This window comes from Panthera leo, chromosome E1, assembly GCF_018350215.1.
Source record: "Panthera leo isolate Ple1 chromosome E1, P.leo_Ple1_pat1.1, whole genome shotgun sequence".
Classification (NCBI taxonomy): Eukaryota; Metazoa; Chordata; class Mammalia; order Carnivora; family Felidae; genus Panthera; species Panthera leo.
Window position 1 is genome coordinate 47,417,200 of NC_056692.1, and position 27,204 is coordinate 47,444,403.

Sequence of the window (27,204 nt, forward strand, 5' to 3'; positions counted from 1 at the left end):
AAAGTTGACACACCTTTAGTTAGACTGACCAAGGGAAAAAGAGAGATGATTCCAATTAGAAACATCGTGAGTGTGCTTTGTTTAAAATATATTTTCCAGGTCTTCTTTTTGCCCCAGGGAGGAATGGGTTCTAGAAAGATCTTGGCTATTTCCTTATAGCTTTTGAGCAGGTTGAAAATGTGCTCTTCAATAGTTTTGCTCATTTGGCCACCTGTTCCTGGAATAGCAAAGCAATTACTGTCTCTGCGCCTTTTCAGCTGCTTTAGATGAAACCCGTTTTGCGCCCACCTGAGAAAATGGGAAGATCTGAGGTGCTTTTCTGTGTTGCGTTGATACAGTGTTGTCAGGTTTTCACTTGCTCCAGACTTCAAGGCAGATACAAAAGAAAATGAACACAACTTCTATTCAATGACAGAGTGGTCAAGTGGTCTTACTCCTTTAGGGAAGAATGTTCCTCAGATTCCTGGAAGGTTGGAGAGAATGCCAGGGTTGCAGAGCAGTTACCCAGAGTGTGAGACGGGTGACTGGGCAACGTGACCTGCTTTTTCCCTTTAAGACAGAGCCACAGCCACCAGGATTCCACTGGCAGCTCTGTGAACCAGACTCCCTGACCTTTGCTAAGCTCTAGCACACTCGTATGTGAGAGGGAGGGGTTCAATAAGTGGTTGGATTTCTCCCAGTTCCTACCACCCTTCACCCAGGTCTCCAGGTGGAAGTCCAGGAGTCAGCATTCTTGATGCCTCCTGCCTTGCCCCCCGACACATCCTGTAGACTGATTTCTCCCTCTCCTCCTCTCCCCTCCACTGACTTCTGTCCACCCCACAGCTGTCGCCCTGGGCTAAGATACAACCACATTCCACTGGACCCTATAAGAGCTCCTAAAGACCTGTCCCTGAATCCGTTCTGGTCCCTCGGTTCCCATTTCACTGCAGATCTGTTTTTGTCATTACCCAAGACAATCCCTTCGGGGCGCCTGGGTGGCTCAGTCGGTTGAGCGTCCAACTTCAGGTCAGGTAGTGATCTCGCAGTCTACGGGTTTAAGCCCCACATCGGGCTCTGTGCTGACAGCTCAGAGCCTGGAGCCTGCTTCGGATTCTGTGTTTCCCTCTCTCTCTCTCTCTCTCTCTGTCCCTCCTCTGCTCGTGCTGTCTCTCTCTCTCTCTCTAAAATAAATAAACATTAAAAAATTATTTAAAAAAACAATAAACCTCTTATTAAAAAAAAAAAAAAGGCAATCCCTTCCACTGCTCTTGGAATAAAGCTCTAGTCTTCAGCACGGCCCAAGAGGGATGCCCTGACCTGCTGGGCACCTACTCCTCCAGCTCAGGGAGGAGTTTGAAGTTTCGTGCCTCGGATACACTGAACTACTCCCTTCCTCTGAGGAGCCTTTGTGCTTAGGTTCTCTCAACCTCCTTCCCTTTGGCTGGTTGACATCAGCCTCGCAGGCTCACTCAAGCTTCCCCAGATACCTTCCCTGAGCACCAAAGACTAGACCCCCTCTCCCTCTCAGAGCTTCTTACTAACGCCTTGTATCTTTCTTCATGAGAAAGGATTAAGGTGAAGCCAGGAATGACAGATGCAACTACAATCTCATGGCAGACATCACCTGGAATCCTCTCCAACACAGCGGTCCAAGCAGCCACTGTAGATTGACCACACTGAGGATTTTATGTTTTTCGGCTTTTTTACTTGAGCCAACCTATTCCTTAAATCTTTAATATCCTAAGTTTTCCATCCCCCTTAAGTAGCTTGCATTGTTTCTCTCCAAAACTGCTTTCATACGTCTAAACTGAATTTGCATGACAATTTAAATCCATTTCCTGGAAATGACTGTGCTTTACTAAAAACCCAGAGAGCTGAGAAGAGCCTAGTGACCTAAAAAAAAATAAAAAAAGTACAAGTAAATCCTAAAACACTGATTGCGACTTTATGAAAGAAGGGAAGAAAAACACTAAGAAATAATTCATAAGCCTATGGGGCAACTGTGGAAATAGGACTGTTTACTTAATCACACGAACTTTCATCTGACTGCTTTACTGTTAGCCCATACGATGTTTTCAGAGTGCTGAATGCCACGGTGCATCTAAATGCACTTCAATTACAACATTAACAGCTAATATTTACTGGACAAATTTATTATGTACCAAAGATCGTCTAACAGCTTTTCACACACTAACGCATCCAATCCTCACTAATAACTCTAGGAGGTAGGTACAATTATGATCACTCTCGTCATACAGATGAGGCAACTGAGGCACGGGCAAAGCAGCAGACAAAAATTGAGTTATTTTCAGGCAGGGGGCACCTGGGTGGCTCCGTCAGCTAAGCATCGGACTCTTGGTTTCGGCTTAGATCATGAGTTCAAGGTTTGTAGGATCAAGCCCCGTGTCAGGCTCTGTGCTGACGGCATGGAGCCTGCTTGGGATTCTCTCTTTCCCTCTCTCTCTCTCTCTCTGCCCCTCCCCTGCTCATGTTCTCTTCCTCCCTCTCTCTCAAAATAAATAAACATTTAAGAAAAAGATATTTTCAGGCATGCTAGAATTCAGAACGGTTAACTCTCTCATACTTTTTCTTGTGTGTACGTTCCCTGAGCGATACGCGTTCAAGAGGCTTCAAAATAAGGGAAGAGAACAAAATAGAGAAAGACAGCAATCCAAGAAAATGCTGAGCCATGGCAGAGAAAGGCAGGGGGCAGGGCCTGGTGGGATGGGACAAGATGACAGTGGCTCTAAGAAGTAAGGGGATGTCACGGAACCAAGAGCTTGGTAATCGCACTAGAGAATGAAACCATGTTATTTTTTGTTCCTGTAAAAATGAAAGGGAAGTAGTTTCCAGAAAAACAAAAGCAAAAAAGCTGTAATTGATACATAAGAAAACAGGGCAACTCTGTTGAGAGGGTAACTTTATGCTATGTAGTTGTGTGTGTGTGTGCGCGCGCGCGCGCGCGTGTGTGTGTGTGTGTGTGTGTGTGTGTGTTACCGCAGTTTAAAAACAAGCAGAGACGAAAGCCGGGAGGATGCACTGGTCTGAAGGGGGGACGTGGCTATTAGTGGGGAAATTAGCCAGTACCGACAGGGGCAGACCACGTATGAGAAGGCTCACCTTTATAAAGAGAGCTTGCCATCTTGTCAGAAAATCCCTCTGACAGCAGTAAGGACAAGAGAGAGAGTTCCCCAAGTCTTTCTCCATCACTGAAAGGTAAGTTCCTTGAGGGGACAGATCTTGTCTCTGGTATTAGATAAGCCAGAGTTGCCAGATTCAACAAATAAAAATATAGGACACCCAGTTAACTCTGAATTTCAGATCAACAATGAATAATATATATATATTTTTAGTATAAGTATGTCCCATTGGGGCATTTATACTAAAAAAAAATTGTTCATTCTTTATCTGAAACTCAAATTTAACTGGGCATTCTATATTTTATCTGGCAACTCTATAGAGAGCCAGTAATTATGGTGGAAGAGAAGGAAATAGAAGTAACTGGAAAAAAAAAGACAACAACAGAGGATTCAAATTTAGAGATAAAACCGCCAGACATTCCTTATTAAGTTCGCAACATTATCTTTACTGAGCAACCTGTTTCCTGCTGGAAGCATGTGCTGTTAAAACAGAGTCAAGGAGAGCCACGGCCGAGTCGTGTCACCGGGCACGCAAAGCTAAGGTTCTGCAGGCGGTATTCCCCCTATCCACCACTGCCGCCATCACTAACCCAACCACGCGCCATGTACCGCCCACCAAAGCAAAGAGAGAAAGTGAGATTGTTCCAGCGCCACCATCCCATTTAAGTTCGCAAGACAAAGGCAAGACACCAGCAAAAAATATATAGTCCTCACTGGTTTGCTGAGCGAAGCTGGGAAAATAGTCAAATGCTCAGACTTTTCTGGAAAAGATCCCATTCACAGTAGCAACCCAAACCATACAATGCCTAGGACTCCATCTAACAACGACGACAAAAATGTACAAGGCCTATATGAAGAGAGAAATAAAATTTTATCGAAAAACATTAAAAATAAAGACCAGGGCGGGGGCGGGCGGGAGGGGGTTGCCTAAGTGGCTCAGTCGGTTAAGCATCCAGCTCTGGAGTTTGGCTCAGGTCATGATCTCACGGTTCATGGGATCAAGCCCCGCGTCAGGCTTAGTGCTAACAGCGTGGGGCCTGCTTGAGATTCTCTCTCCCTCTCTCTTTCTGCCCCTCCCCTGCTCATGTTCTCTCTCTCGCTCTCTCTCAAAAATAAAATAAACACTGAAAAATAAATAAATAAATAAAGACCTGGAATAAGTGGAAAAACTTAGAGAGGAATTGTCTTCTTATATAGAGAGAGTCAGATTCTAAATTTACTATATGAAAAGAGCAGAGGAGAATATTTTTGTAGAAGGCGTTTCAAAGCAAGACATGAAATCTAGGAACCAAAGAGAGAAGACTGACGGATTGACTATGAAGCAATTTTAAATTCCTCTACGATAAAAGACTGAACTCACATAAGCAATAACGATAGTCTGGGAGAAAATATTTGTAACCTATTACTGAAGATCACCAGTCCTAATATATAAAGAGTTCCTAAAATCAATTAAAAGGATAAACAACCTGATTAAGAAAAACAATGAGCAAAAGATATCTGGAAGCAAGTTACTAAGAGGATATACACATGGATTATCAACCTAAAGAAAAGATTAGTCAACCTCATTAGGAATCAGGGAAACGCAAATTAAGTCACTCCCGATATTTTTAGCCAAAAGATTAGCGAAAACTAAAATACGAAATACGAAATGGCAGCATTGGAGAAAGTGCGGAGAATCTGCCCTGCTCACCGTGGGTAGGGCTATAAAGCAGTCTGGCTCGGAAAAGGCAAGAGGCTCTACCAAAAATGAAGATGTGGGCATTTTGGTCTAGAAGTTCCCCTTTAGGATATCCATCCTGGGGGGAAATACATACACGTATGCATGACAACACGAACAAGCAAACAAATGGGTTTGTGGAGACAGAGATTTAGCTCATTTGTAGTAACAGCAAAACCCCAAACTTCCTAAATGTCCATCATTGAGGGCACAGATACCTTTTTGTTCATCTATGTAACGAGCTGCTGTTCAAAAGAGTGTGGGAGACATACGCGTAGCCACACAGAGAGACTCCAATTATAAATTAAGTTCTAAGGGGCACCCGGGTGGCTTAGCTGGTGAAGTGACTAACTCTTGATTTCCACTCAGGTCGTGGCCTCACGGTTGGTGAGTTCAAGCCTCACGTCGGGCTCTGGGCTAACAGCGCAGAGCATGCTTGGGATTCTCTCCCTCTCCGTCTCCCTCTCCCTCTCCCTCCCTCTCTGTCTCTCTCTCAAAATAAACATTTTTTTAAAAATAAAAAATAAATGAAGTTTCAAAAAAGCAAGTTTATAATAATGTGTCATGTGTGGACAGTTATGTTAAAAAAAAAACTCTGTTTTAATCTTTTTTTATGTTAATTTTTTATTTTTGAGAGACAGAGACAGACAGACAGAGACAGAGACAGAGCACAAGTGGAGGAGGGGCAGAAAGAGAGGGAAACAGAATCCGAAGCAGGTTCCAGGTCCTGAGCTGTCAGCACGAAGCCCCACGTGGGGCTCGAACCCACGAACCGTGAGATCATGACCTGAGCAAACTCGGCCGCTTAACCAACTGAGCGACCCAGGTGCCCCTATGTTTTAATCTTTATGTTTGCAAATGTACAGCATAAGCTCTGAAAAAAGGTACACAGCACATTTTTTTACTGTGGTGAGCTCTGCAGAGAAAGGCAGAATTAAGACTGTTAAAAATCATCACCCTTAATTTTCTCTATTCGAAACAGAAATAATTTTCCTAACCGGTGGTAACATGGACTCTTTCAGAAACCATGCATGAGTCCCGGTTAAAACCATTCCAGAGGCCTGACAGAATTGCAACCATGTTTTCTAGAACTAATCGCCCCTCATACTCTCAGGAGGGCTCAACCAGAGGGGAACAGTGAGTGCTTCCCATGCAGAAGGAAATTCAAATTTAGGAAATGTGAAGCAGACCCAACAATTTCACAGTAAACATGGGGAGACTGGGATGCAAGTTTGGGGTACAACCTGCACAAACGGACTCAACCTCACTTGGTTTCTGCAGAGACCAGCGGTAACGTTTACAGGACTCGGTGAGAGCCATGGATGCCTTTTGGAACAAGTTAAAAAGCTGCACATTTGGTAATGTTGTTAGAAAGCTGAAAATGTTTTCCCCGTAATTTACATGGGGGAATTGCTACATGCAAAAATCTGTAGTTAAATAGGTGGAGGAAATGGAGAAGAAAAATAAAGGGCAAGGGGAAATGTCTTCCTCATGAAAGTGTTTGTTGGAGAGGTGGGTGGTATTTTGAAATTTTGTTCTTTTTTTTTTTTTCCCCCAATTCAAGTTGTGCTCTCCGGCACTTTTTCCTGTAAGGACAAGTATTATGCTTGGCCCTGCTCCAAAAGTGCTGGCTAAAATTCCTGCAACATTTTCTTCTCGAAATTCAACTCCCAGCAACACCAAAAATTCATTTGTATTTCAGAATTTCCAAAAACCTAAACATAAGGAAAGGGGGAAAAAATCAAAATCAAATAAAAGATGGTCAATTATAAACTGTCCCATATCTGAAGACATTTCTTTCTCTTTCTTTCTCTTTCTTTCTTTCTTTCTTTCTTTCTTTCTTTCTTTCTTTCTTTCTTTCTTTTTTAAATATTTATTATTGAGAGAGAGAGAGAGAGAGAGAGAGACAGAAGGGGAGGAGCAGAGAGAGAGGGGGGCAGAGGCTTCCAATCAGTCTGCACTGACAGTAGAGAGCCCGATGCGGGGCTCGAACCCATAACAGTGAGATCATGACCTCCACCGAAGTCACTTAACCAACTGAGCCACTCAGGGTGCCCCCCGAAGACATTTCTTTCATTCTTTTTTTTTTTTTTTTAATTTTTAAAATTATTTTTACTTTTTTATTTTTGAGAGGGAGGGAGGGAGAACAAGTGGGGAAGGGGCAGAGAGAGGAAGACCGGATCTGAAGCAGGCCCTGTGCTAACAGCAGAGAGCCCAATGCGGGGCTCAAACCCATGAACCACGAGATCCCAGCCTGAGCCCAAGTCAGCCACTCAACGGACTGAGCCCCCCAGGCGCCCCAAAGATATTTATTTCCATAGGACCTTTTACATTCCGGTTCGACTCTTCAATCTAAACAAACAAACAAACCTCTCTAGTAAGGTCACTATGACAACAAAGGGGAATCAGCTCAAGTTCTCTCCCTGGGAGTCCCCGTATCTGTTACGGCAGGAGCTGTATCAGTCAGGATCGGCCAGTTCTGCTGAGGCAACAAAGAGCCCCAAGATCTCCAAGGTTCAAAACCGCCCCAAGTTTACTCCTTGCTCTTGCAAGTCAATGGGGTGTCCTGATCGTCCCAGACCCAGGCTGACAGAGCGGTCACCATCGCCAGCCTCGTGGTCACCACACGAAAAGGAGAGCGAGAACTCTGGAGACTCCACAACCAGCAAGCAAATGTGGAGTGTCGCAGTTATGTTGTTCTTGATACAAGCCATTGGCCAGAACTAGTCACACACGTGGCCTCACCCGTGACAGACATCCAGGAGCACCCTTCTCTCGTGCCCAGGGTAAGGGGGAACTACAATTATTTGAAGAACGGCAACAAACAATAAATAGCCAACGGCTTTTCAAAACCACTAGAAATGAGACTAGAAAATAGGCGGAGTTTTTTCAATGTGATTTTATCATCAAAATGGATGTACTATTATTCTGAATGTCCCTTCCGCGACAAGCTCCAGGTTGAGAAACCCTTTATCCCCATCAGGGTTGTCTTTACAAGTTTAAGTTTGTGGCCCAAATCCGTAAACCATCCTACCTTCTGTGAGTGTTTCCTGGGAAGTGAAAAATAAACTTTCTATATTTTAATTTTTGATAGATTTTTGCTTCTCAAGAAAGGAAGTATGACTAATTAGGAGGTCGACTGAATTAGTGAGGGCATCAACCTTTTCCCGTTTTACCTTCTTATTTTGGCATAACAAGATGCCCAGCAAGAGAAATGTCGAGTTCTTTAGGTGATCTGAAATAATCTGAGCTAAAATCTACACTTAGCCACTAAGTTTTTTTAAAAATCAGGGGCACCTGGGTGGCTCAGTTGGTCGAGTGTCCAACTTCAGCTCAGGTCATGATCTCACAGTTTGTGAGTTCAAGTCCCACATCGGGCTCCGTGCTGACTGCTCAGAGCCTGGAGCCTGCTTCGGATTCTCTGTCTCCCTCTCTCTCTACCTACCCCTTCCCCACTCCTGCTCTGTCTCTCTCTCAAAATTAAATAAACATTAAAATATAAATAAATAAATAAATAAATAAATAAATAAATAAATAAAATCAGAAATGTGATTTGCCAGTTCAATCAAATGTCTAAACGGGAAGTGGGCAGCTATCAATCACCTAAGACATCATTCTGGCTTACTTAATGCAGAATTTCTGTTGTCTAATAAGCAGTTTCAACCTGCTAACTTGCATTATTTATCAAGTACGCAATGTACTGTTGCCGAATTCATTGGTCAAGACAGCCACTGAGAATGTGCCATCTCATTCCCGAACTGAGTGGATTTTCCCCTCGTGTTGCAAGAATTCTGTAGACTTATGCCATTGGACTGTTTTCTCGTTTTTCATTTGTCTTGACCCGCTCAACGACGCGGCCGGCTATCTCTCCGAGTAGATCGCCGTAAGGGAAATTCAACATCATAGATTTGATTCTGACATTGGCTCGTGCTCAGTGTAGGTTCCCTCAGAAGCATATGCTGAGAAAAGAACTCAAATGCGAACAATTTAAAGGGAATGGGGAAATGATATAGGGAAGAAGAAATAGGAAATAAATGGCATGTTTCAAGCCAATTACCACTCTGGGCAACTGGGCTTAATCCCACTGGGGAAGTCTCAAAACCCATGTAGACACATTCTTTAGATTTACCCACCCTGGCAGGTGAGGGGGCTGGGGTATTGATACACCTGTCAGTCATTACTTAGGCTGCTCCCAGGAAGCACTGGTTCATGGGCAGCAAGGTGGCCTACAGGCCAGAAGAGTCCTCAAGCAAAGAAATGCAGCTGCTGGAAGTCAGAAGTCGGGCCAGCGTGCACTGCAGTGGTGAGGATGAAGGGATACAGGTGAGGGCACAACATTTGCTATAGCTGTTAACTCACCTGATAATGGCCACCAGCTCTGAGTCTAACTTCAGCCAAATGCCTTGTTATTGGTCACTAGAAGAATCCCACTGAGCGACACACGCCCATATTTCTAACCTAACCGTAGTTAAAATAGCAGAGAACCAAGATAGTTATTTTTAATATACTTAGGACGAGTAAAACTAATGACAAACCAGAAAGAAAAGATTAGAATTCACAAAACTCCAGTGACACAGCAAAAGCAACATTTCCCAAAGTGAAAAAAAGGTTCCCAGGCCAAAAAATAAAAAGGCTCGGGAACACTCCCTCCAAACTCAACCACGACATCTGGCTTGACTGTCTTCTCAGCTTTTGTCACGACCAGAAACGATGTATTCTTTATTTCATGTACAGATTTACTTGTTTACTGGTTGCTTCATATCATTTGATTGCTTCCTAAGTTATAGAACACAGACTCAAAAGCTAGAAAGGGGAGTTAATATGGCTTATAAGAAGTATTAATGTCTTATATACGTCTTATAAGACGGCAAATTTATTTCTGAGTTTCAAGATGGAGATCCAGCAGCTGGGCCACTGATGGGTGAGGTGTATTTAAAATTTACAGTCAGGAGCCCAGCTTCTCTGACACACCAGAAAGTGGGGTGCTCTTACAATTGTCCAGACCTGTAATGGGTTCTTCTGAGACATGGGGTATTCCTCATTGCGAATGCAGAGTTCTGATCTAAGGAGGGGAGCCTTGTTCCTAGAAAACCCTATGTCCAACACTTGGTTCTTGCACAATATCCCATTAAAGAATGGTTATTGAATTCATTGTTGGAGTCTCCATTTAACAAAAGAATTCTGAATGTGATTGGCTATTTTAAAAATTAATTTGAAAACTGTTTAGCAGTATCTACTAAAGTTGAACATATAAGTAGCCTATGACCCAACACTTCAACTCTTGAGAATATAACCAACAAAAATGAACACATGTGTTCACCAAAAAAACCCATATAACAGAATCCATAACAATGCTATTTGTAACAGCCCTAAAAGGAAAGCTACTCAAATGGCCCCAAAAGGAAAAGAATAAGTAAAGAGTGGCATATTCACATCGTAGAACACTGTATGGCCAAAACAATGATCACACACACAATAACAATGACACAAATACAGTGTTGAATGGAACCTGATACAGAAGACTACATACTATGTGATTCCATTTAATTAAGTTCCAAGAACATAAAAACTATCTCTGATGTTAGAAGTCAGGAGAGTGGTTACCCCGGGGTGGTGTGAATTCAGGATGAGGCATAAGGTGAGTTTCTGTGGTTTTGGTAACATTCTATTTCTTGATCTAGGTGTTGGTTATTATTTTAGTTTCCATACCAAATTACCACAAACTTGATTGTTTAACACAATAGAAATGTATCTCTCCCAGTTCTGGAAGCCCGAAGTCAGAACTCAAGGTCTCGGCAGGACCAGCTCCCCGCTGAAGGCTCGAGGGGACAATCCACTTCTCGGCTCTTCCAGCTACTGGTGGCCCCAGCTGTTCCTTATGGCTGGAACTCCCCCTTCTCTGCCTCTGTCTTTATGTGGCCTTCTCCTCCATGTCTGTGTCTTCTCTCCTGTCTCTTATAAGGACACTTGCCATTGGATTTAGGGCCCACCTGGGAAATCCAGGACGATCCCATCTCAAGATCTCTTATCTAATTATATCTCCAAAGACCTCCCTCCAAATAAGGTCATATTCACAGGCTTCCAGGGACCACCATTCAACCCATTACAGGGTGTGAAATTTTAGCCAGCAATGCATGCATGCACTTTTCTGGTTATATGCTACACATCTGTGAGGAATTTTTTTTTTAAGTCAGCTTACAACTTTTTAGAGATAGATTTGTTAGGGCACCTTGGGGGGCGCAGTCAGTTGAGCCCCTGACTCTTGATTTCGGCTCAGGTCATGATCCCAGGGTCATGGGATGGAGCCCCGCGTTGGGCTCCGCTCGCTGGGCATAGAGCCCGATTGGGATTCTCTCTCTCCCTCTGCCCCACTCCCCCACTCACATGTGTACACACACTCTCTCTCTCAAAGAAAAAAAGCACTTTAGAAATACACTTGTTCTGGGGCGCCTGGGTGGCTCAGTCAGTTAAGCGTCCGACTTCAGCTCAGGTCATGATCTCGCGCTCACAAGTTTGAGCCCCACGTCGGGCCCTGTGCTGACAGCTTGGAGCCTGCTTCGGATTCTGTGTCTCCCTCTCTCTCTGCCCCTCCCCTGATTGCACTCTGTGGGTCTCTCTCTCTCTCAAAAAGAAATACACATTAAAAAAAATAACAAATACATAAATAAATAAAAGAAATACACTTGTTCACCCACCATGAGGTATCTTACACACATCTAACAAAAAAGACGACCCCTGGCATTTTGTTGGCCACACGCCCACAGAGTTTTGTCTTCTCACAACATCCCATCCCCCTTCTGATCTTAGTTGAATATACAGAAACTTCATAGCAACTCACATGTATGGTTTTATCAAGTGACTTTCCCCCACCTTCTACTGCCCAAAGTGAGGACATCCTTTAGCAAATTACAAGGCAGGGACCATCCGAGAGTCTGGGCTCTGCACCGTGTCAGCTCAGAGAACCGGGCTGTAATTTTAGACAGATGTTAGTGAACTTGGGGATTCCTGGTGTGTGGACGTGTGCCTCCAACCCCAGATGGCAGGGAAAAGAGCCAGGACTCCTCACCCAGATGACCCAGAAAACGTTTCTTAATGAATCGTCCAGCGTGACTCAGGCTGGCTCCCACATCTGGCAGATCTGGGTTACATCACTCACGGTCCTCAGTGTCCTGCGGGTTCCTGGGAACATGCCGCCCAGAGTCAAGTGCACCAGCTGCAGCGGCCGGCTGTATTCACACGCCTCTCTGCGTCATCCTGACGGCCACACGCTATGGGGCGGTTCCAGAGAAGGTGCCACCCCCCCACCCCAAGAGGCCACCTCTTTCCCATGGGCCTAAGAAGTCACCATGGAAGAAAAATTCCATGCCCGGAGGTGTCCAGGACAGAAGTGCATTCTCTGCTTTTCTACATACACTAACATCTCTGGCACCGTATCCCAACTGCATTAGCTTGTGTTAATCTGGAGAAGGGGAAAAAAAAAAAAAAAAAACCCAACACACACACATAAAAACTTGGGCCATCCATATTCCTCGAATAGGCTCAGAGGAGGGGAGAAACAAACTGTACAGTATAAGCTTTGAAAGGATTCAGAAGATATATGATAAACAGCTCGTGGCAAGAGGCAAGGAGGTGACAATTTTCAGGGGGACAGGGACCTCTGGCACTCTGTTCCACTAGACCAAGTCCTGCTGTGTTCCCTCTATCACTTAAGACGTCCCCAACACTCTCTAACAATCTGCCTGGCACCACATTCTTGCTTTATTAACTACGTATCCTGCGAGATCTTTATTTTGCATCCTTTTATTTACTGATCAGAACTGCCCTGAAGGCTGCTTCTGGGGCACCAGATCTCCCAGTAGCGCCCTATGGGGAAGTTCTTCATCCTCCTACTCATTACTAGAACATGACACAGTTCACATTCATGAACTACAAGCCTCCCTTGTTCCACATCAATCCCCCCTGCTCATTCAGAGCATGTTAGAGCTGGAGGGGATATCTTCTTTTAATCATTAATTTCATTCTTTATGGATCAGATGCTGATCCATATTCTAATTTTGAAGACCAAAAAAAAAAAAAAAAAGGGGGGAGGAGGGGGGGAGAAGAAAAGGCTATGATTCTGACAAGTGAAGTAATTCATCATCCCTGGCTAGATAATGACATACACGAGTATGACCCAGGTCTCCTCATTCTTGGATTCAAAATTACATCATGCAGCCTCATGAATTTAAACAAGCAAAAAAGTCAATTAGAAGACTTTCAAGTTTGAGCTGAGATTTACAAATCTGTAGATACGGTCTAAAGAAATAATCAGAGGGGACGCCTGGATGGCTCAGTCGGCTGGGCGTCCGACTTCGGCTCGGGTCATGATCTCACAGTTCATGGGTTTGAGCCCCTATCGGCTCTGTGCTGACAGCTCAGAGCCTGGAGCCCACTTTGGATTCTGTGTCTTCCTCTCTTCCTGCCCCTTTCCCGTTCACACTTTGTCTCACTTCGTCTCTCTCAAAAATAAATAAAGATTAAAAAAATTTTTTTTTACAAGAAAGAACCAGAAAGAAGACATAAAGAGAGGGGTGAAGAAAACATTTATTTACGTGTGGTCATTTTCCTGGGTGCACATTAGACTTGCCTGCAGGCCTTCCAACCCCCACGCCCAGGCCAGGCCTCAAAGCAAATGAACTCAGAGTCTCTGGACATAGGGTTGAGTTGTCAGCACGAAACCAGGTGACTCCAACGGGCAGCACCACTGATTTACTGGAGTTTAGGCTAAAACAGATGTGCAGACACCATAACCAGAGTTCTCAAAAGAAGAAAAAGGAAAGAAAAGAGGAAGAAAAGGAGGCAGGAGGAGTCATTTGTATGACTTCAATCTACTTTGTTCATCTATCTGTGCTTTAGCGGGGGAATCAGATGTAGGGTCAAACTGAGAAGGTCTACACCGGCAATCTCAGTCCAAACAAGGCCAGCTTCCCCCACCAAGCTGATTACCACTGAGGCATGTAGGCAACAGGTGAGGGGAGAAGGAAACAGCGCAAGCAATCAAGTCCTGTCCTCTGAGGGTAGTCACACACTGTCATTATACTGTCTTTCTCTGTTTTCTTTTCTTTTTTCTTTTTTTAAGGAGTCCATTACATATGACCTGGCAATTCCATTTATGGGCGCATATCCAAAAGAATGGAAAGCAGGGACCCAAAGAAATATCTGTATGCCCACGTTCACAGCAACATAATTCACAACAGCCAAAAGGAGGAAGCAATCCATCTACCTGCGCACAGATGAATGGATAAACAAAATGTGGTATATCCATACGGTGGAATATTATTTGGCCTGGAAAAGGCAGGGTATTCTGACGCAGGCTCCAACATGGATGAACCTCGAAGACGTCATGCTGAGTGAAATAAGCCGGCCACAAGGGTTCAATACTGCGCTTACATATGGTACTTTGAATAGTCCAATTCATAGAGACAGAAAGGGGTATGGTGGCTGCTGGGGGGCTGGGGAGAGGGGAAATGGAGAGTTAGTGTTCAATGGGTACAGAATTATTAATGCTACAGATAGCAGCAGTAGCAATAGAACAAAATGGATGTACTTAATACCACTGAAATGTACTTTTTTGAGAGAGAGAGAGAGAGAGAGAGAGAGAGTGCATGCATGCGAGTAGGGGAGGGGTGGGGGGGGAGAGAGAGAGAATTTTAAGCATGGAGCCTGATGGAGGACTCAATCTCATGACCACGATATCATCATGACCTGTGCCTAAAACAAGAGTCAGACGTTTAACTGACTGAGCCACCCACGTGTCCTGAAATGTACCTTTAAAAATAGTTAAGGGGGTATATTTTGTTATGCGTATTTTAACACATTTTCAAAAATAAAAATAAAAAAAAAAAAGAGCCCATGTCATGTCCCTCATTTACTTCTCTCTGGTGTTCACGGCAGTTGCTAAAGACAAAATCCCAAAGGCAGAGATATCGTCTGTTAAACTGCGAAGCCTGAGGTCGGTGTCCAACATACCCCAGGCCCCTGGAATCTATCTGGCAGGCCTGGCTGACTCAACAAAGAGTTATAAAGCCTCGCAAATCCCCCAGGGCACGTGGAGGCCCGGCTGGCAGGCCTTGCGTTCCATGTTATGTAACAAGCAGGTTGCCAACTTTCAAACAACACGAGGTGAATTCCGATGTGCTCCACGTCTGGGATCAGCCAACTGGTGATTAATTCCCAAATAACTCCATATGGGGCCTAGTCCTAATTCCCAGACGCAGTAGTCCCACCTAATTTGTGAGTTGAGAAATCTCAGGTCTTCTCTTTGATAGGGATCGACTCGAACGTATTTTGAAAGAGGGGCTTATCTTTCTTCTTTTCCCTCCTTTCTGCTCAGTATTCTAGAGGCAAAGAAAAACCCCAGCAAGGAGAAAACGCCTCTAGCGACTGCTCGGAGCTGCCTGGCAATCCGAAGCTTTCAAGCGAGTAAGGTTTCTCCTTTACGGACATCCCTGAAACAGGCAGAAGAAAAACATGGCAGGTGTTCTCTGGTCAGTGATCCTAACTCATTCCCTCAATCAGTCTGTGATGAGCCTATACAGGGAATGACATATGAAGATGTTTTCTAGGGGAAGGCACGTCAGCCCTAGAGGCGGGTCACCAAGCACATGTGTCTGAGCTCTGGCCAGGTGTCTAAATAAACCCGGGGCCCCACAACAGCTCTCCCACTCGGCCGAGAAAGTCTGTCCCAATGATTCACCATGAAGCCCAAAGTTTAGCAGCTGGAAGAATGTACACTTTCCTCTTTCTTAAGAGTTTGCAAATTAACAGTTCTGCCAGAAGCCAATCATTCAATGGGAGTTGGATTAAGTCCTTGGACACCCTTCCACTGAGCTCAGACAGACACAGGAAAACACTCACTGGTTTCTTTGGCATCAAGTTCTGCAAAATAAAAGAAATTTCTCTAAATTTGAGCAATAACAGAAAAGGCGGGAGGCTCTTGTTCGTGGAGGGAAAGGGAAATCTACCTTGAATGGTGTGACTCGTGTATTCTGAGGTCTAACCTGTGCTCGTATACGTTTTTTTCTATGTAGGTATTTAGGAATACATGCCACAGTACTCTTTAATATACAACATACAACTTTGGGGACTCTGGATGAGAGCCTGAAGGGTGAGGGTTTCCTGCCTCTGAATCGCCACCACCTTCCCTGCTCCTAAAGCACAGACACCTGTCAGTCAACTATAGTCCTCGTTACATGTCTGGATTCAAAATGCTATCTCCCTGCCTCTCCCTACACTCGTGTTTGCCCCCATCTGATTGTCCTCAGGTGGAAAGGAGAAGACCCCCCTCGCTCACAGTTGCCACTCATGCTTCATGATTTCCACAAGGCTCTCTGGAGTCTATGGATCCATGAAGTTCACGAAGTTCATGGACAGCAGTATCCCAGCAGCATACTGGTAACCACCTCCGGTCAAAGTCATCTTCTCATTAAGTCTTGGGGCGCAGACATAAGGCTAGCAAACTACGTATGGCCACAGGAGGAAAAAAAGGTGTGTTTTCCACCATTACTTCCTTAAAGGCATGCCAAGCACCATATGTAAGTTAATAATAGTCTATCCCTTCCTTTGCCCTTAAGAGAGAATTCAGCTCATGCAGTCCACCATCACTATATATAAAGTGTTCATTATATACATAGCCCAACACTAAGATAATATACTCTATTCCAAAACACTGCCAAGACTCTGAGAGCATCTTCTGGCACCCTGAAACAGCGGAGTGACCATAAATTAGGTAAAAGGAGAAATTTCTTAGTACATTTCAGAAAAAAAAAAAAAATCAAAATACCCCCGGCAACAGAATTTCATGGGTAAACAACTCTCGCGTGTTCAAGTTTCAGCTCAATCAACTGTGACTCTTGATATTTTATTTAATACATCTAGGAAGCATCACCAAAAGAATAATTTTAATATTGCTTCTGAATTCAATTAGAAGGGTTACATTTTTATGACAGTGTAACATTTGCAGGGCCCTTGTCTCATACACAAGTTATTAAATCCCTGCAGTCCCTTAATCCACACTGCAGACTAATCTAATGCATTTAAGCCGCCCTTGAGAAGCCATCCCTCAGCTCGTGGCTCGCCCAGCATGATAGCTTTCGCTTTTCTGACCTAAGAAGTCATTTTCTTTTCCCTCTTGACATCTTAAGAGTCATCTTTAATAATGGTTTTTTTTTTTTTCGTAGTTGCAATGTCTTTCAACTCCTGATGTTCCAGACTGACTTGGCAAGTCCATTCTTCTCTGATAGAAATACCCATCCGCTGAGATAGAGTGCCAGCTCTACCCAAGCACACCATCCAGCAGACACCCTGTTACAAAATCCACAAACCCAGATGAAAATCCAGACGCTTTCCAACACGCTCCACACATTTCCTACTGTGCCCACGGCAGATGCTGCCAGTAGCACAGCCTCCAGGAAACTGACAAACACACACAGGATGTAGCCAAGGGGTTGGGAGTGGGTACCCTGTGACCACACTACTAACTACTGAGAGAAGTCATGGGTCTCTCGGAGTCTCTGTTTCCCCATTTGTAAGATGGGAAGACTAGTTGTAATCACCTGCGTTGACACAATGTCCGAGAGTCAAAAGAAACCCTAGTACTTAGCATGATGTTTGAAGTTGTCATTAATTGTTAGTCTGCTTTCTTAGGGAATCGTTCTAATATTTTCATAGGTCCTGGGTCACCTCACTGGCTCACTCAGTGGAGTGTCCAGCTCTTGATCTTAGGGTCATGAGTTTGAGTCCCACATTGAATGTAGAGATTATACTTATTAAATAATCTTTAAAAAAAATTTTTTTTGGGGGGGACGCGTGGGTGGCTCAGTTGGTTGGGCGTCCGACTTCAGCTCAGGTCATGATCTCGCAGTCTATGGGTTCAAGCCCCGCATCGGGCTCTGTGCTGACAGCTCAGAGCCTGGAGCCTGCTTTGGATTCTGTGTCTCCCTCTCTCTGCCCCTTCCCTGCTCGCACTCTGTCTCTCTCTCAAAAAGTAAATAAACATTAAAAAAAATAACAATAACAATACAATTTTGGTTTCACGGGTCCAGACTAATGGGCCAAGCAAGAACCACTAAGTCCTAAATTAGGGTTCCACCGCCTTTAATATTTTTTTTTCAGAACCAGGTCAGATATAAATTAATAATGACAGCCACCCCTAGAGAATTACACCAGCTTACGTGATGACTGAACTAAAGATGAATTCTTGGGTATAAAGTCAGGATGGTCCCAATTTAGAATAACAAAACGTGTCAACAGAGGCCTCTGTTTTTCATCTGGAAGACACTGGCTACAAATTATCTCAAGCTTAACAGAAATCTTAATTAGGCTGAGCTAGCGAGTAAGCATTAGCATGAGTATCCAGGACTCTGACAGCAACCTTCTGAGGTGGGTGCGGTGCCCATAGCGCGGGTAAGAAAACGGGATAAAGAAACCGGTTAATAGGGATAAAGAGAGCATAGAGAGCATGGCTAATCCACGACAACCAACAGCGTCGGCGACATTATAAAACTTACTCCTCTTCAGCTACAAACCGAGCTGTGTTTTGAAAATTGAGATCAATATGCTTTTCAAGCAGAAAAAGCACAACGTAAAGTACCAAGTCCCCTCAGGCTACCTACCAATCCAGGCGGTTGGCCCCTCTCTGTAAACGTCCCATTCGCCCCTTCTGCTCTCAGCTGGGTGGGTGGGGGATGCGTGGACGGGCAGATGTACGTACAGTCTTTGAAATCGATAAAACCAGAAGTCATAAAACATCTCCCAAAACATTTGCAATGATTAAACCGGAATCATGTCCCCAAAGAGACAATCCATCTTAATGTTGGTCAAAAGAACGTCAGTTAAGAAAATTATTTTACTGTACTGTTTTTCAGTTCTTTGATCACTTTATAATAAGGAAATATTTTATTTTTGTTGTCACTGTGCGAGTTCCTCTCTCAGAGCTCTGAACAAGAGTTTAAAAAAGACAGGGGTGCCTGGGTGGCTCACTTGGTTAGGTGTCCAACTTCGGCTCAGGTCATGATCTCGCGGTTCATGAGTTCAAGCCCCACGTCAGGCTCCGTGCTGACTGCTCAGAGCCTGGAGCCTGCTATGGATTCCATGTCTTCCTTTCTCTCTGCCCCTGCCCTGCTCACACTCTGACTCTCTGTCTCTCTCAAAAATAATAAGACATTAAAAATATTTTTTAAAACATTAAAAAAAAAAACAAAGATGGCACCCTCGCCCCCCCTTCATCTCATTCCTGATCTACCACCCCATGAGTCAGGAACTGTGAAAGTATTACCTGCACAAAACCACCAAAGCACCAAATGGTTCTTACTGTCCTCCTTCAACTACTTTCTTGCATCTTATGGACTGTCAGCAAAATATCAAATCACAGGTATTTGGAGAGCAGTGGGTTTCAGGGACTGTATTTGGGGTGGGTTAAAGAATGGGCCCCAATCCTCCATTTGACTTCTGGAGGGTTTGTTTTGTTTTATTAGCTGGAACTCTGCAGACTTGAAAAATCTGATGCTAGGCACAAGATATGCAAAATTTGATCCTATCGTGAAGAAGGTAATAGATCATATGATTGCCAGAAGTCTATGAAAGACAGAAAAATTTCTAACCAAGGGGGGAAAAAAACTAGTATGCTCGTGGTTTGTCTTCCAACTGGGTCTAGAAACACCTTATTCAAGATAACCACATTAAAAAGCTTTTATTAAAGTTTATTTATTTATTTTGAGAGAGAGAGAGCATACGCACGTGCAGGGGAGAGGCAGAGAGAAAGACAGAGAGAGAGAGAATCCCAAGCAGGCTCCGCACTGTCAGCTAGGAGCCATCTGCCAATGGCAGGGCTCGAACTCACGAACCATGAGATCGTGACCTGAGCTGAAATCAAGAGTTGGACGCTTAACTGACTGAGCCACCCAGGCGCCCCACATCAAAAAAACTTCAAAACCATACTTTTGTAAGTTTATTTTTAAAATAACTCCTACCAACGTGGGGCTCCACTCACAACCTGTTGCCTCAAGAATCACATGCGTCACCAACTAAGCCAGCCAGGCGCCCCTTAATTAATTTCTCATTGCTGGACATTTGCTTTTTTTTTTTCTCCGGACCCTTTTTAAAATTCTGGTGTAAACAACACTGAGAGAACATTATTATACATAAACTTTCACGTATCTGTCAGTTCGTTTTTTTCCCCTAGGTCTCTATTCTTGGCATATCTTTGCAAACAAAGATGTTTCCTCTTTCTGGGTACGTATATTAAGTTTTTGTCTGATAGGTGTTTGCAAGGCTACATTCATTAATTATGTTTTTGGATGAATTCCCCTTCATGTTTTGACATCCATAGACAACTGGGAAACCAAACATGGTTCCAGCTCCCCGGTCAGCACCCAGGATGAATAAATAAATGACCCCCTACAAGTTGGTATCAGCCAAACTCCCCTTATTCAGTGTCGCCCTCGTTAGTGACATGAACAAAAGGAAAAGCAGTAGGAGACCTTGTTTCCTGCTGACAAACCTTGATCTACATCTGTGTTGCCAATTACTTGCTCAACAAACCTGTTACTTTTTTAGAAATAATAAATAATTCAGGGAAAGTCATTTTGAATCGTCTGACATCTGTTGCTTGTATGACTCTGAATTATTCATCAGTGAGCATAAACAGTATTAATTAAAGAAAAGTACTGAAGCAAACCACTGAAATAGAAATGAACACTGCAGAAGAAAATGCCTTTACTCAAAGCATACTCCCTTGTCATTGACAAATATCTCAAAGAACATAACGGTCCTTGGAATTTAAAGGGGCCGGCGGGCACACTTAGAAATCAGAAGGCAAGATAGAAGTAATGAACACTATTTTGTTTCCGAATTTATTTTGTTCTCTCCTTCAGGAAAAAAAAAAAATAGCTCTCTTAGGTCTGCTCTCTCAGCATTTTACCTCCTTGGTTTGGGGGAGTTTTATTGTATTCCAGGGGAAAGAAAGTTTACTAAATGAGGTTCAAAAGAATCACAACAATAAGTACAGTAGTGGATTCAAGTCACCTCGTGCTCATTTGTCAACTGAGATTTCAATATATTAGTGGAAGAGCTGCTCCCCCACCCCCTCAAATTAAGGATGGCTCCATTAATCTGGCTGCCACCGCCTGATCGTTTATTTCCATGACGACTTGGGCACTTCCTTTTGACACAGCGCTTTCTTGTGGTAAAAGAGCAAAAGAGAAAAACCTTAACGGCCCTGCTGGCCACAGGGGTGGCCGCTGGCTAATTCTGCCCCAGTCTGTCTGTCGACTCAATTAGAGCGACATTAGATTCAGTAACACCCTCGGCAGTAGGAGACACTAGGGAACATGCGTGTGTGTGTGAGTGTGTATGTGTGTGTGTAGGAGAAGTGTGGGCACAAAGGAAAGGTGTTAAAAGTGTTTACGAAGCACTGTTGGTAAACAGATGCCTGGGAGAGGGGAGGCAGGGGTGTCTCTGTAACTGGTTTCTCAGGTGCCAGAAGAAACAGGGCTCTCAGGCAGAGCAAGGTTGGGGAGCCGCTGAGGGGGGCTTGAACCGGGAGATTTGCACAGAGACCTATTCCTTTGTGTGGCTCCAGTGAATTGCTGAGCAACCATTGCTAGACTCCCAGGTAACCAGGCCTGCTCCCTCCACTCCAGGACCGACTGCTGGGGTTGCTGTGGGCAACACAAGAGAAACACTGGGGAGGGCAGAGGGGCAGCACAGGACAGACAGGCGGGAGGAGGAAGAAGGATGGAGAAAAGGACTGAAGGAAAAGCCACAAGCCCCGCTTGGGGTCCTTTCAAAAGCCCTGAATTCGGAGGGATGGTAACCGACTGGCAATCACTGGCACTCGACTGATGAATGGCTTCTGTGCATAAATTAGCACTCCAGTCTCTCCAGATCAGATCTGCGGGAGACCTCCCAAAGCTTCCAGAAAAAGAGAGCCACAGCAACCCTCTTTCAGTGACACTCTTTGAAGGGATTTCACAAATGGGGACAAGCCTCCCTTGTTCCTCCAAGTTTGGTTTGTTCTGGTGGTTTTGTTCCTTTGCAGGAGGTACAGGAGATGGGGGGGGGGGGGGGGTGCTGCTTGGAGAAGACGACAAAACAGCCCTGCCTGGCTTCGAATGGCCGTTCATCACAGAGGGCTTGTTGTCAAAGACGGCAGAGAAAAGAAGCCAAGGATCTCCGTTTCCCAAAAAAGGCTGAACAGGGACTTCAGTGTCTCTTTTAGGCACTACTCAAAATGAAACTACAGATTTAGAAAAGATCTCTCATATAGCATCGTGTTTTAAGAAACGAACTAAAAAAGATCGCTTTTAGAAAGACGGTGGATGGATTCGTTGGATCAGAAGAGGGTTGCCCGGCCCAGGGGCCCCTCATCCGAACCCCAAGTCCGACCGGGATGAAGCCTGTTCGTAAGGTCAGATGCTTCCCAGATGCCCCCACAGCCTTAATTTCATTCAAATATTCAAACACCAACGTTTACATTTAGAAAAACAGAAACCAACCAAGAGGCGCTGCCTCCCTCCTTTTCAACACAGGCGGCTTCTAGGCTAGAGATCGAGGGAGAGTCTTGGGGAGCTGCACCCAGGCTGAACCTGTCCTCATGGGTTCAGCCGGCACTGACGCACCATCAGTCTCAACAGGAAGAGCCCAGAGGTAACCCACAGACTGGAGTCTGGGTTTGGCGATCACGCCGTGAGGCACCAGTGCTGTGAAACACACTCTAACGGCTAGCTGTGAGCAAGACCGGGTGGGGGTAGAAGAAGGGCCCCTGGGTTCTCTTGTGGCTTCGATCTGGGACGCCCACGGCACCCACCGAGCAGGCGGAAGCTGGGGCCCTTGACGAAGGCCACCCAAACCGTGAATGGTAAACGTGAAATACAAACAGGTGTCCTCAGTGGGGATACCAACGGGCAGCTCAGTACACCCCCCTCTTCAGAGGCAACACCGTGTGCTTCCAAACTCCACCGTGTGCAGGGATCACCCGGGAACCTTGTTCCCATGCAGACTGATTCAGAAGGTCTGGGAGGGGGCCTGAGAATCCGCATTTCTAACAAGGTTCCAAATGCAGACCACACTTTGAGGAAGAGCGGCGTGCCTGAATCACTGTGGTTCCAAAAGCGGAACCCATGACCCAGGGCTTCTGCAGGGGAATTAAATCAGTACCGACGGCAGGGAGGCCAACCTCAGGGATGTTTTACGTTTTCCAGGTGATTCTTACGTATGGTCAGGGCTGGGTATCCACTGGTCGGACTCATGCTGGCTTTCATTTTTAACGGCATCTGTGGACCCGGGAAACCCAGTGTCTGGGAATCACGGTTTTGTATCCAAAAAGGGTTGCTGGCCGAAATGGATTGGTATAGACACAAACAAACAGTATTTGAAAACACAACGAAGAGAGATATAATATGATACTTATTTTACATGATAGTGTGTCAGTTTCTTTGATTAAAGCGAGGAGTTCATAGTGTCCCTGACCAACCAAATTTCACAAGCGTGGGCCACATGCTAAGGCTCTGGAGGAGACTGTTGTAGTTAAGGGTCCTCCCTGCTGTTCTGTTAACCCCCCCCCCCCCAAGGCCAATGCCTTGGGACCGTAACTTTCTTAGATGACAACTGACTCATAAATGGATTTTAGGTCCCAATGGCATCCCAGCTAGTACCTTTAAGTACTGAGCATGGGTGGTTCAGTCTGTTAAGCCTCCACTCTTGATCTCAGTTCGTGAGATCGAGTCCCAAATCAGGCTCTGCGCTGATAGCGTGGAGCCTACTTGGGATTGTCTCTGTCTCTCTCTCTCTCTCTCTCTCTCTCTCAAAATAAATAAGTAAACTTAAAAAAAAATAAAAGTCCTGAAATTTTTTCAAATATGGATTCCTGCCAACAACTAATGGCCCATGCAGGACCTATAAAGCAAACTCACGGTCCCTTCCTTTCCACCCCTGTCCTATCCTTCTGATCCACAGCTCCAGGCTGCAAGGAAGGTACCCTGCAGCCAACTTTCCACTTTCTGTGCAATAAACAGAACTCCGAAGGGCATCAGTTCTGCCAGCTGCCAACAGATGGCATCAGCGGTCGCACAAGGTCGTTTGAGCCTTAGCCTTGGCTTGGTTCCTTAATCTCTGTCATGTTTGCTGTTGGAAATGCTGTTAAAAAACTTACTGGAGGTGAAAAAAAATTAGGCCAAAATGCAAGCCATCTTTGGATAATAAAATGAGAGCCACGGGGCGCCTGGGTGGCTCTGTCGGTTAAGCGTCCAACTTCGACTCAGGTCATGATCTCGCGGTTTGTGGGTTTGAGCCCCACATCAGGTGCTGTGCTGACAGCTCAAAACCTGGAGGCTGCTTTGGATTCTGTGTCTCCCTCTCTCTCTCTCTCTCTTTTGGATTCTGCGTCTCCTTCTCTCTCTCCCTCTCTCTCTGCCCCTCCCTCACTCGCTCTCTCAAAAATAAATAACATTAAAAAATAATAGTAATTAAAAAAAAATAATAATAATAATAAATAAAATGAGAGCCTTAAAGGAATTCAGAGTCCCTGACATCCCCAGCGCTCTTAAGAAACAACTGTACCAGCAACCAATGCTCACCCAGCTAGGTTAAGTGTCATGTCGGTTTTTAGAACAAACTGGCTTTTGGAAACTCACCTGTGAAACAGCTTCTATGTCCCCATGTGACATAACAACGAAGTTGCTTCTCTCGGCCCACATAGAAACCACAGAGAAAGCAAAACAACCCTCCACCGTGAAGCAAAACTCTAACCGCAACAACGCTTTTCAGAAGCAAAGACGCTCTGAGAAACAGAACCGTGTTTCCTCTTGATTCATCCGGCTTGTGTGCTCAGAACACCCACTATCCCCAAGGAAACAGGGCCCTGCTTCGCCAATGGCAACAAAGCCGAGCGTTCCAGCTGGGACAGCTCAGTTCTCTCTGCGGGAACTTAGAGGTGAATGCCTCGTCTTAGTCTTTCGAAGGTTAAGATCAGGAATCCTGTGGGTTGCCAGACTTCTGTGTAAGTTATTTTACATCAGTGGTTCTTAGCCAGGGGTGATTTTGCTGTCCAGGGGACCGCTGGTGGCACTGAAGACATTTTGGTGGTCACACTGGGGGAGGAAGCGAGGATGTTGCTGGCATCTTGTGGGCGCAGGACAACCCCCACAACGAAGAATGATCCAGTCCGACTGTCAAGAGTGGAGCGGTTGAGAAACCCTTCTCTGGAGGCCAAGAATTGGGGCCAAGGAAATTTAAATTCCAAAAGTCAGTTTCCCAACTGACCGAGAAGACAAAAGCTAATTAATGGGAACTCCCTCCTGACGTCAAAATTGGCCGTCCAGTCTTTCCTGGTCCCTGTTTTTGAGAACAGAGTGTCCCTCATTTTCACCAAGGCGTCCCCTCTGAATGTCATCATTGCTGACCTTCTCAGGAACTTCTCTCCATCCCCCACGTGCTCTTGATCCGCACTGACACTCTTACCACCTCCCTCCACCTCATTCAAAGAGGCTGTTTTCCTATTTCAAAAACCTCTCAGGGGGCACCTGGGTGGCTCAGTCCGGTTGCGCGTCCGACTCTTGATCTTGGGGCCATTGAGTTCGAAACCCACACTGAGTGTAGACATACGTTAAAAATAAAATATTTAAAATAAAAAAAAGCTCTTGGGGAACCCTCTTGCACTGTCGCTGGGAATGCAAACTGGTGCAGCCACTGTGGAAAACAGTGTGGAGGTTCCTCAAAAAATTAAAAATAGAGCTGCCCTATGACCCAGCAACTGCACTACTAGGTTTTTATCCAAAGGATGCAAAAATGCTGATTCGAAAGGGCACATGCACCCCACTGTTTATAGCAGCATTATCTATAACAGCCAAATTATGGAAAGAGCCCAAATGTCCATCAACTGATGAGTGGATTAAGAAAAAGTGGGATGTATCCACAACGTAATACTATGTGGCAATGAAAAAGAATGAAATCTTGCCCCTTGCAACAAGGTGGATGGAACTGGAGGTTATTATGCTAAGCAAAATAAGTCAGAGAAAGATACTGTGATCTCACTCATATGTGGAATCTGAAAAACTTAACATGTTCATAGGGGAACGGAAGGAAATATAAGATAAAAACCGAGAGGGAGGCAAACCATAAGAGACTCGTAAATACAGAGAACAAACCGAGGGTTGATGGGGGTGGGGAACTGAGGGGTAGGGAAAATGGGTGATGGGCATTAGGGAGGGCACTTGTCGGGATGAGCCCTGCATGTTATATGTAAGTGATGAATCATTGGTTTCAACTCCTGAAGCCAAGACTACACTGTATACTAACTAACTTGAGAATAATTAAAAAAACAAAAACAAAAACAAACAAAAAAAAAAACACAAAAACTCTCACCCAAAGAATGAAATAAATATCCGTGAGTCCTCACTGATACAAACAAATGAATCGATAAGCTAATAAATAAATAAATAAATAAATAAATAAATAAATAAATGGAAGAGAAGGGACATGTCTTCCTTACAGAGGAATTCCAAATAATAAATACAGAAGGAAGGAGAGAAAATAGAAAATCTCTAGAATGCCAGCCACAGTAATCATAGCTGCAGGATCTCCTGGTGAATGTTCAAGGTTTTTAAAGGGGAACTAGGATACTTGCAGAGCCTGAAAGAATCTTTCTGAAAGTATTTATTAATTACTGTGATGGTTTCAGCCCATCTGAACCTTTCTTTGATAGCCTCCCCTTAGGAGGTAGAGCTTACTGCCCCTCCCCCTTGTGTGCTGGGTTTAATGGCTCACTTCTAATGGATAGAGTATGTCCTAAGGACAGCTTTCTAGAACGTCAGGCTGACCTCTTTAGGGGTTTTATTCTAAGGTCACGGAGACCTTAGGTCAAGGTTATGGACACAATACCCAAATGCAACATGCACCCGGGTGTGGCTGGTAGGCACCTTTGTTGTTTTTTTATGATTTTGAATTTTCCATCAAGATACAGATGGGGCGGAGGGGCGGGGCGCCTGGCTGGCTCAGTTGGTACAAACATCGGATTCTTGATCCTAGGGTCATGAGTTCAAGCCCCATGCGGTGGGTGGAGCCTACTTAAAAAAAAAAAAAAAAAAAAGATACAGAGCTTGGTGTTTACCCTTAGTGACAATAACCTGCGGAGCAAATATATTTGGGGTGCAGGCAAGGCAAATCTATCAGACCCCTAAAGGGATTTGAGGGTTTAGCAAAAGGACAATACTGGCTTCCAGAATTCAGAATTTTGCAACAGCCCTTCAATCCTGGAGAAATCACAGAGCAAGGACACTTCAAAAGCATGGCTGACAGCACCCATTCAGTTAACACCCCATTCACAACTGA

The 27,204-nt window shown here is 44.7% G+C and overlaps 1 protein-coding gene across 12 annotated transcripts in view; it reads right to left on the minus strand.

Moving 5' to 3' along the window:
* The window catches only part of PITPNC1 (phosphatidylinositol transfer protein cytoplasmic 1), a 268,172-nt gene that overhangs the window by 162,571 nt on the left and 78,397 nt on the right, over nt 1–27,204 (minus strand). For 3 of the 12 annotated variants that reach the window (XM_042917201.1, XM_042917198.1, XM_042917199.1), the window contains exon 1: nt 24,510–24,689. The exons of 5 other annotated variants lie outside the window; for them this stretch is intronic. In XM_042917201.1, coding sequence (XP_042773135.1) covers nt 24,510–24,572 — 63 coding nt within the window. In that variant the 5' untranslated portion in view covers nt 24,573–24,689. Of the gene's footprint in view, nt 1–288; nt 744–18,491; nt 18,773–24,509; nt 25,401–27,204 lie in introns of those variants that run through there. 4 more of the 12 variants (XM_042917206.1, XM_042917207.1, XM_042917200.1 and 1 more) reach the window with 3 other exon arrangements.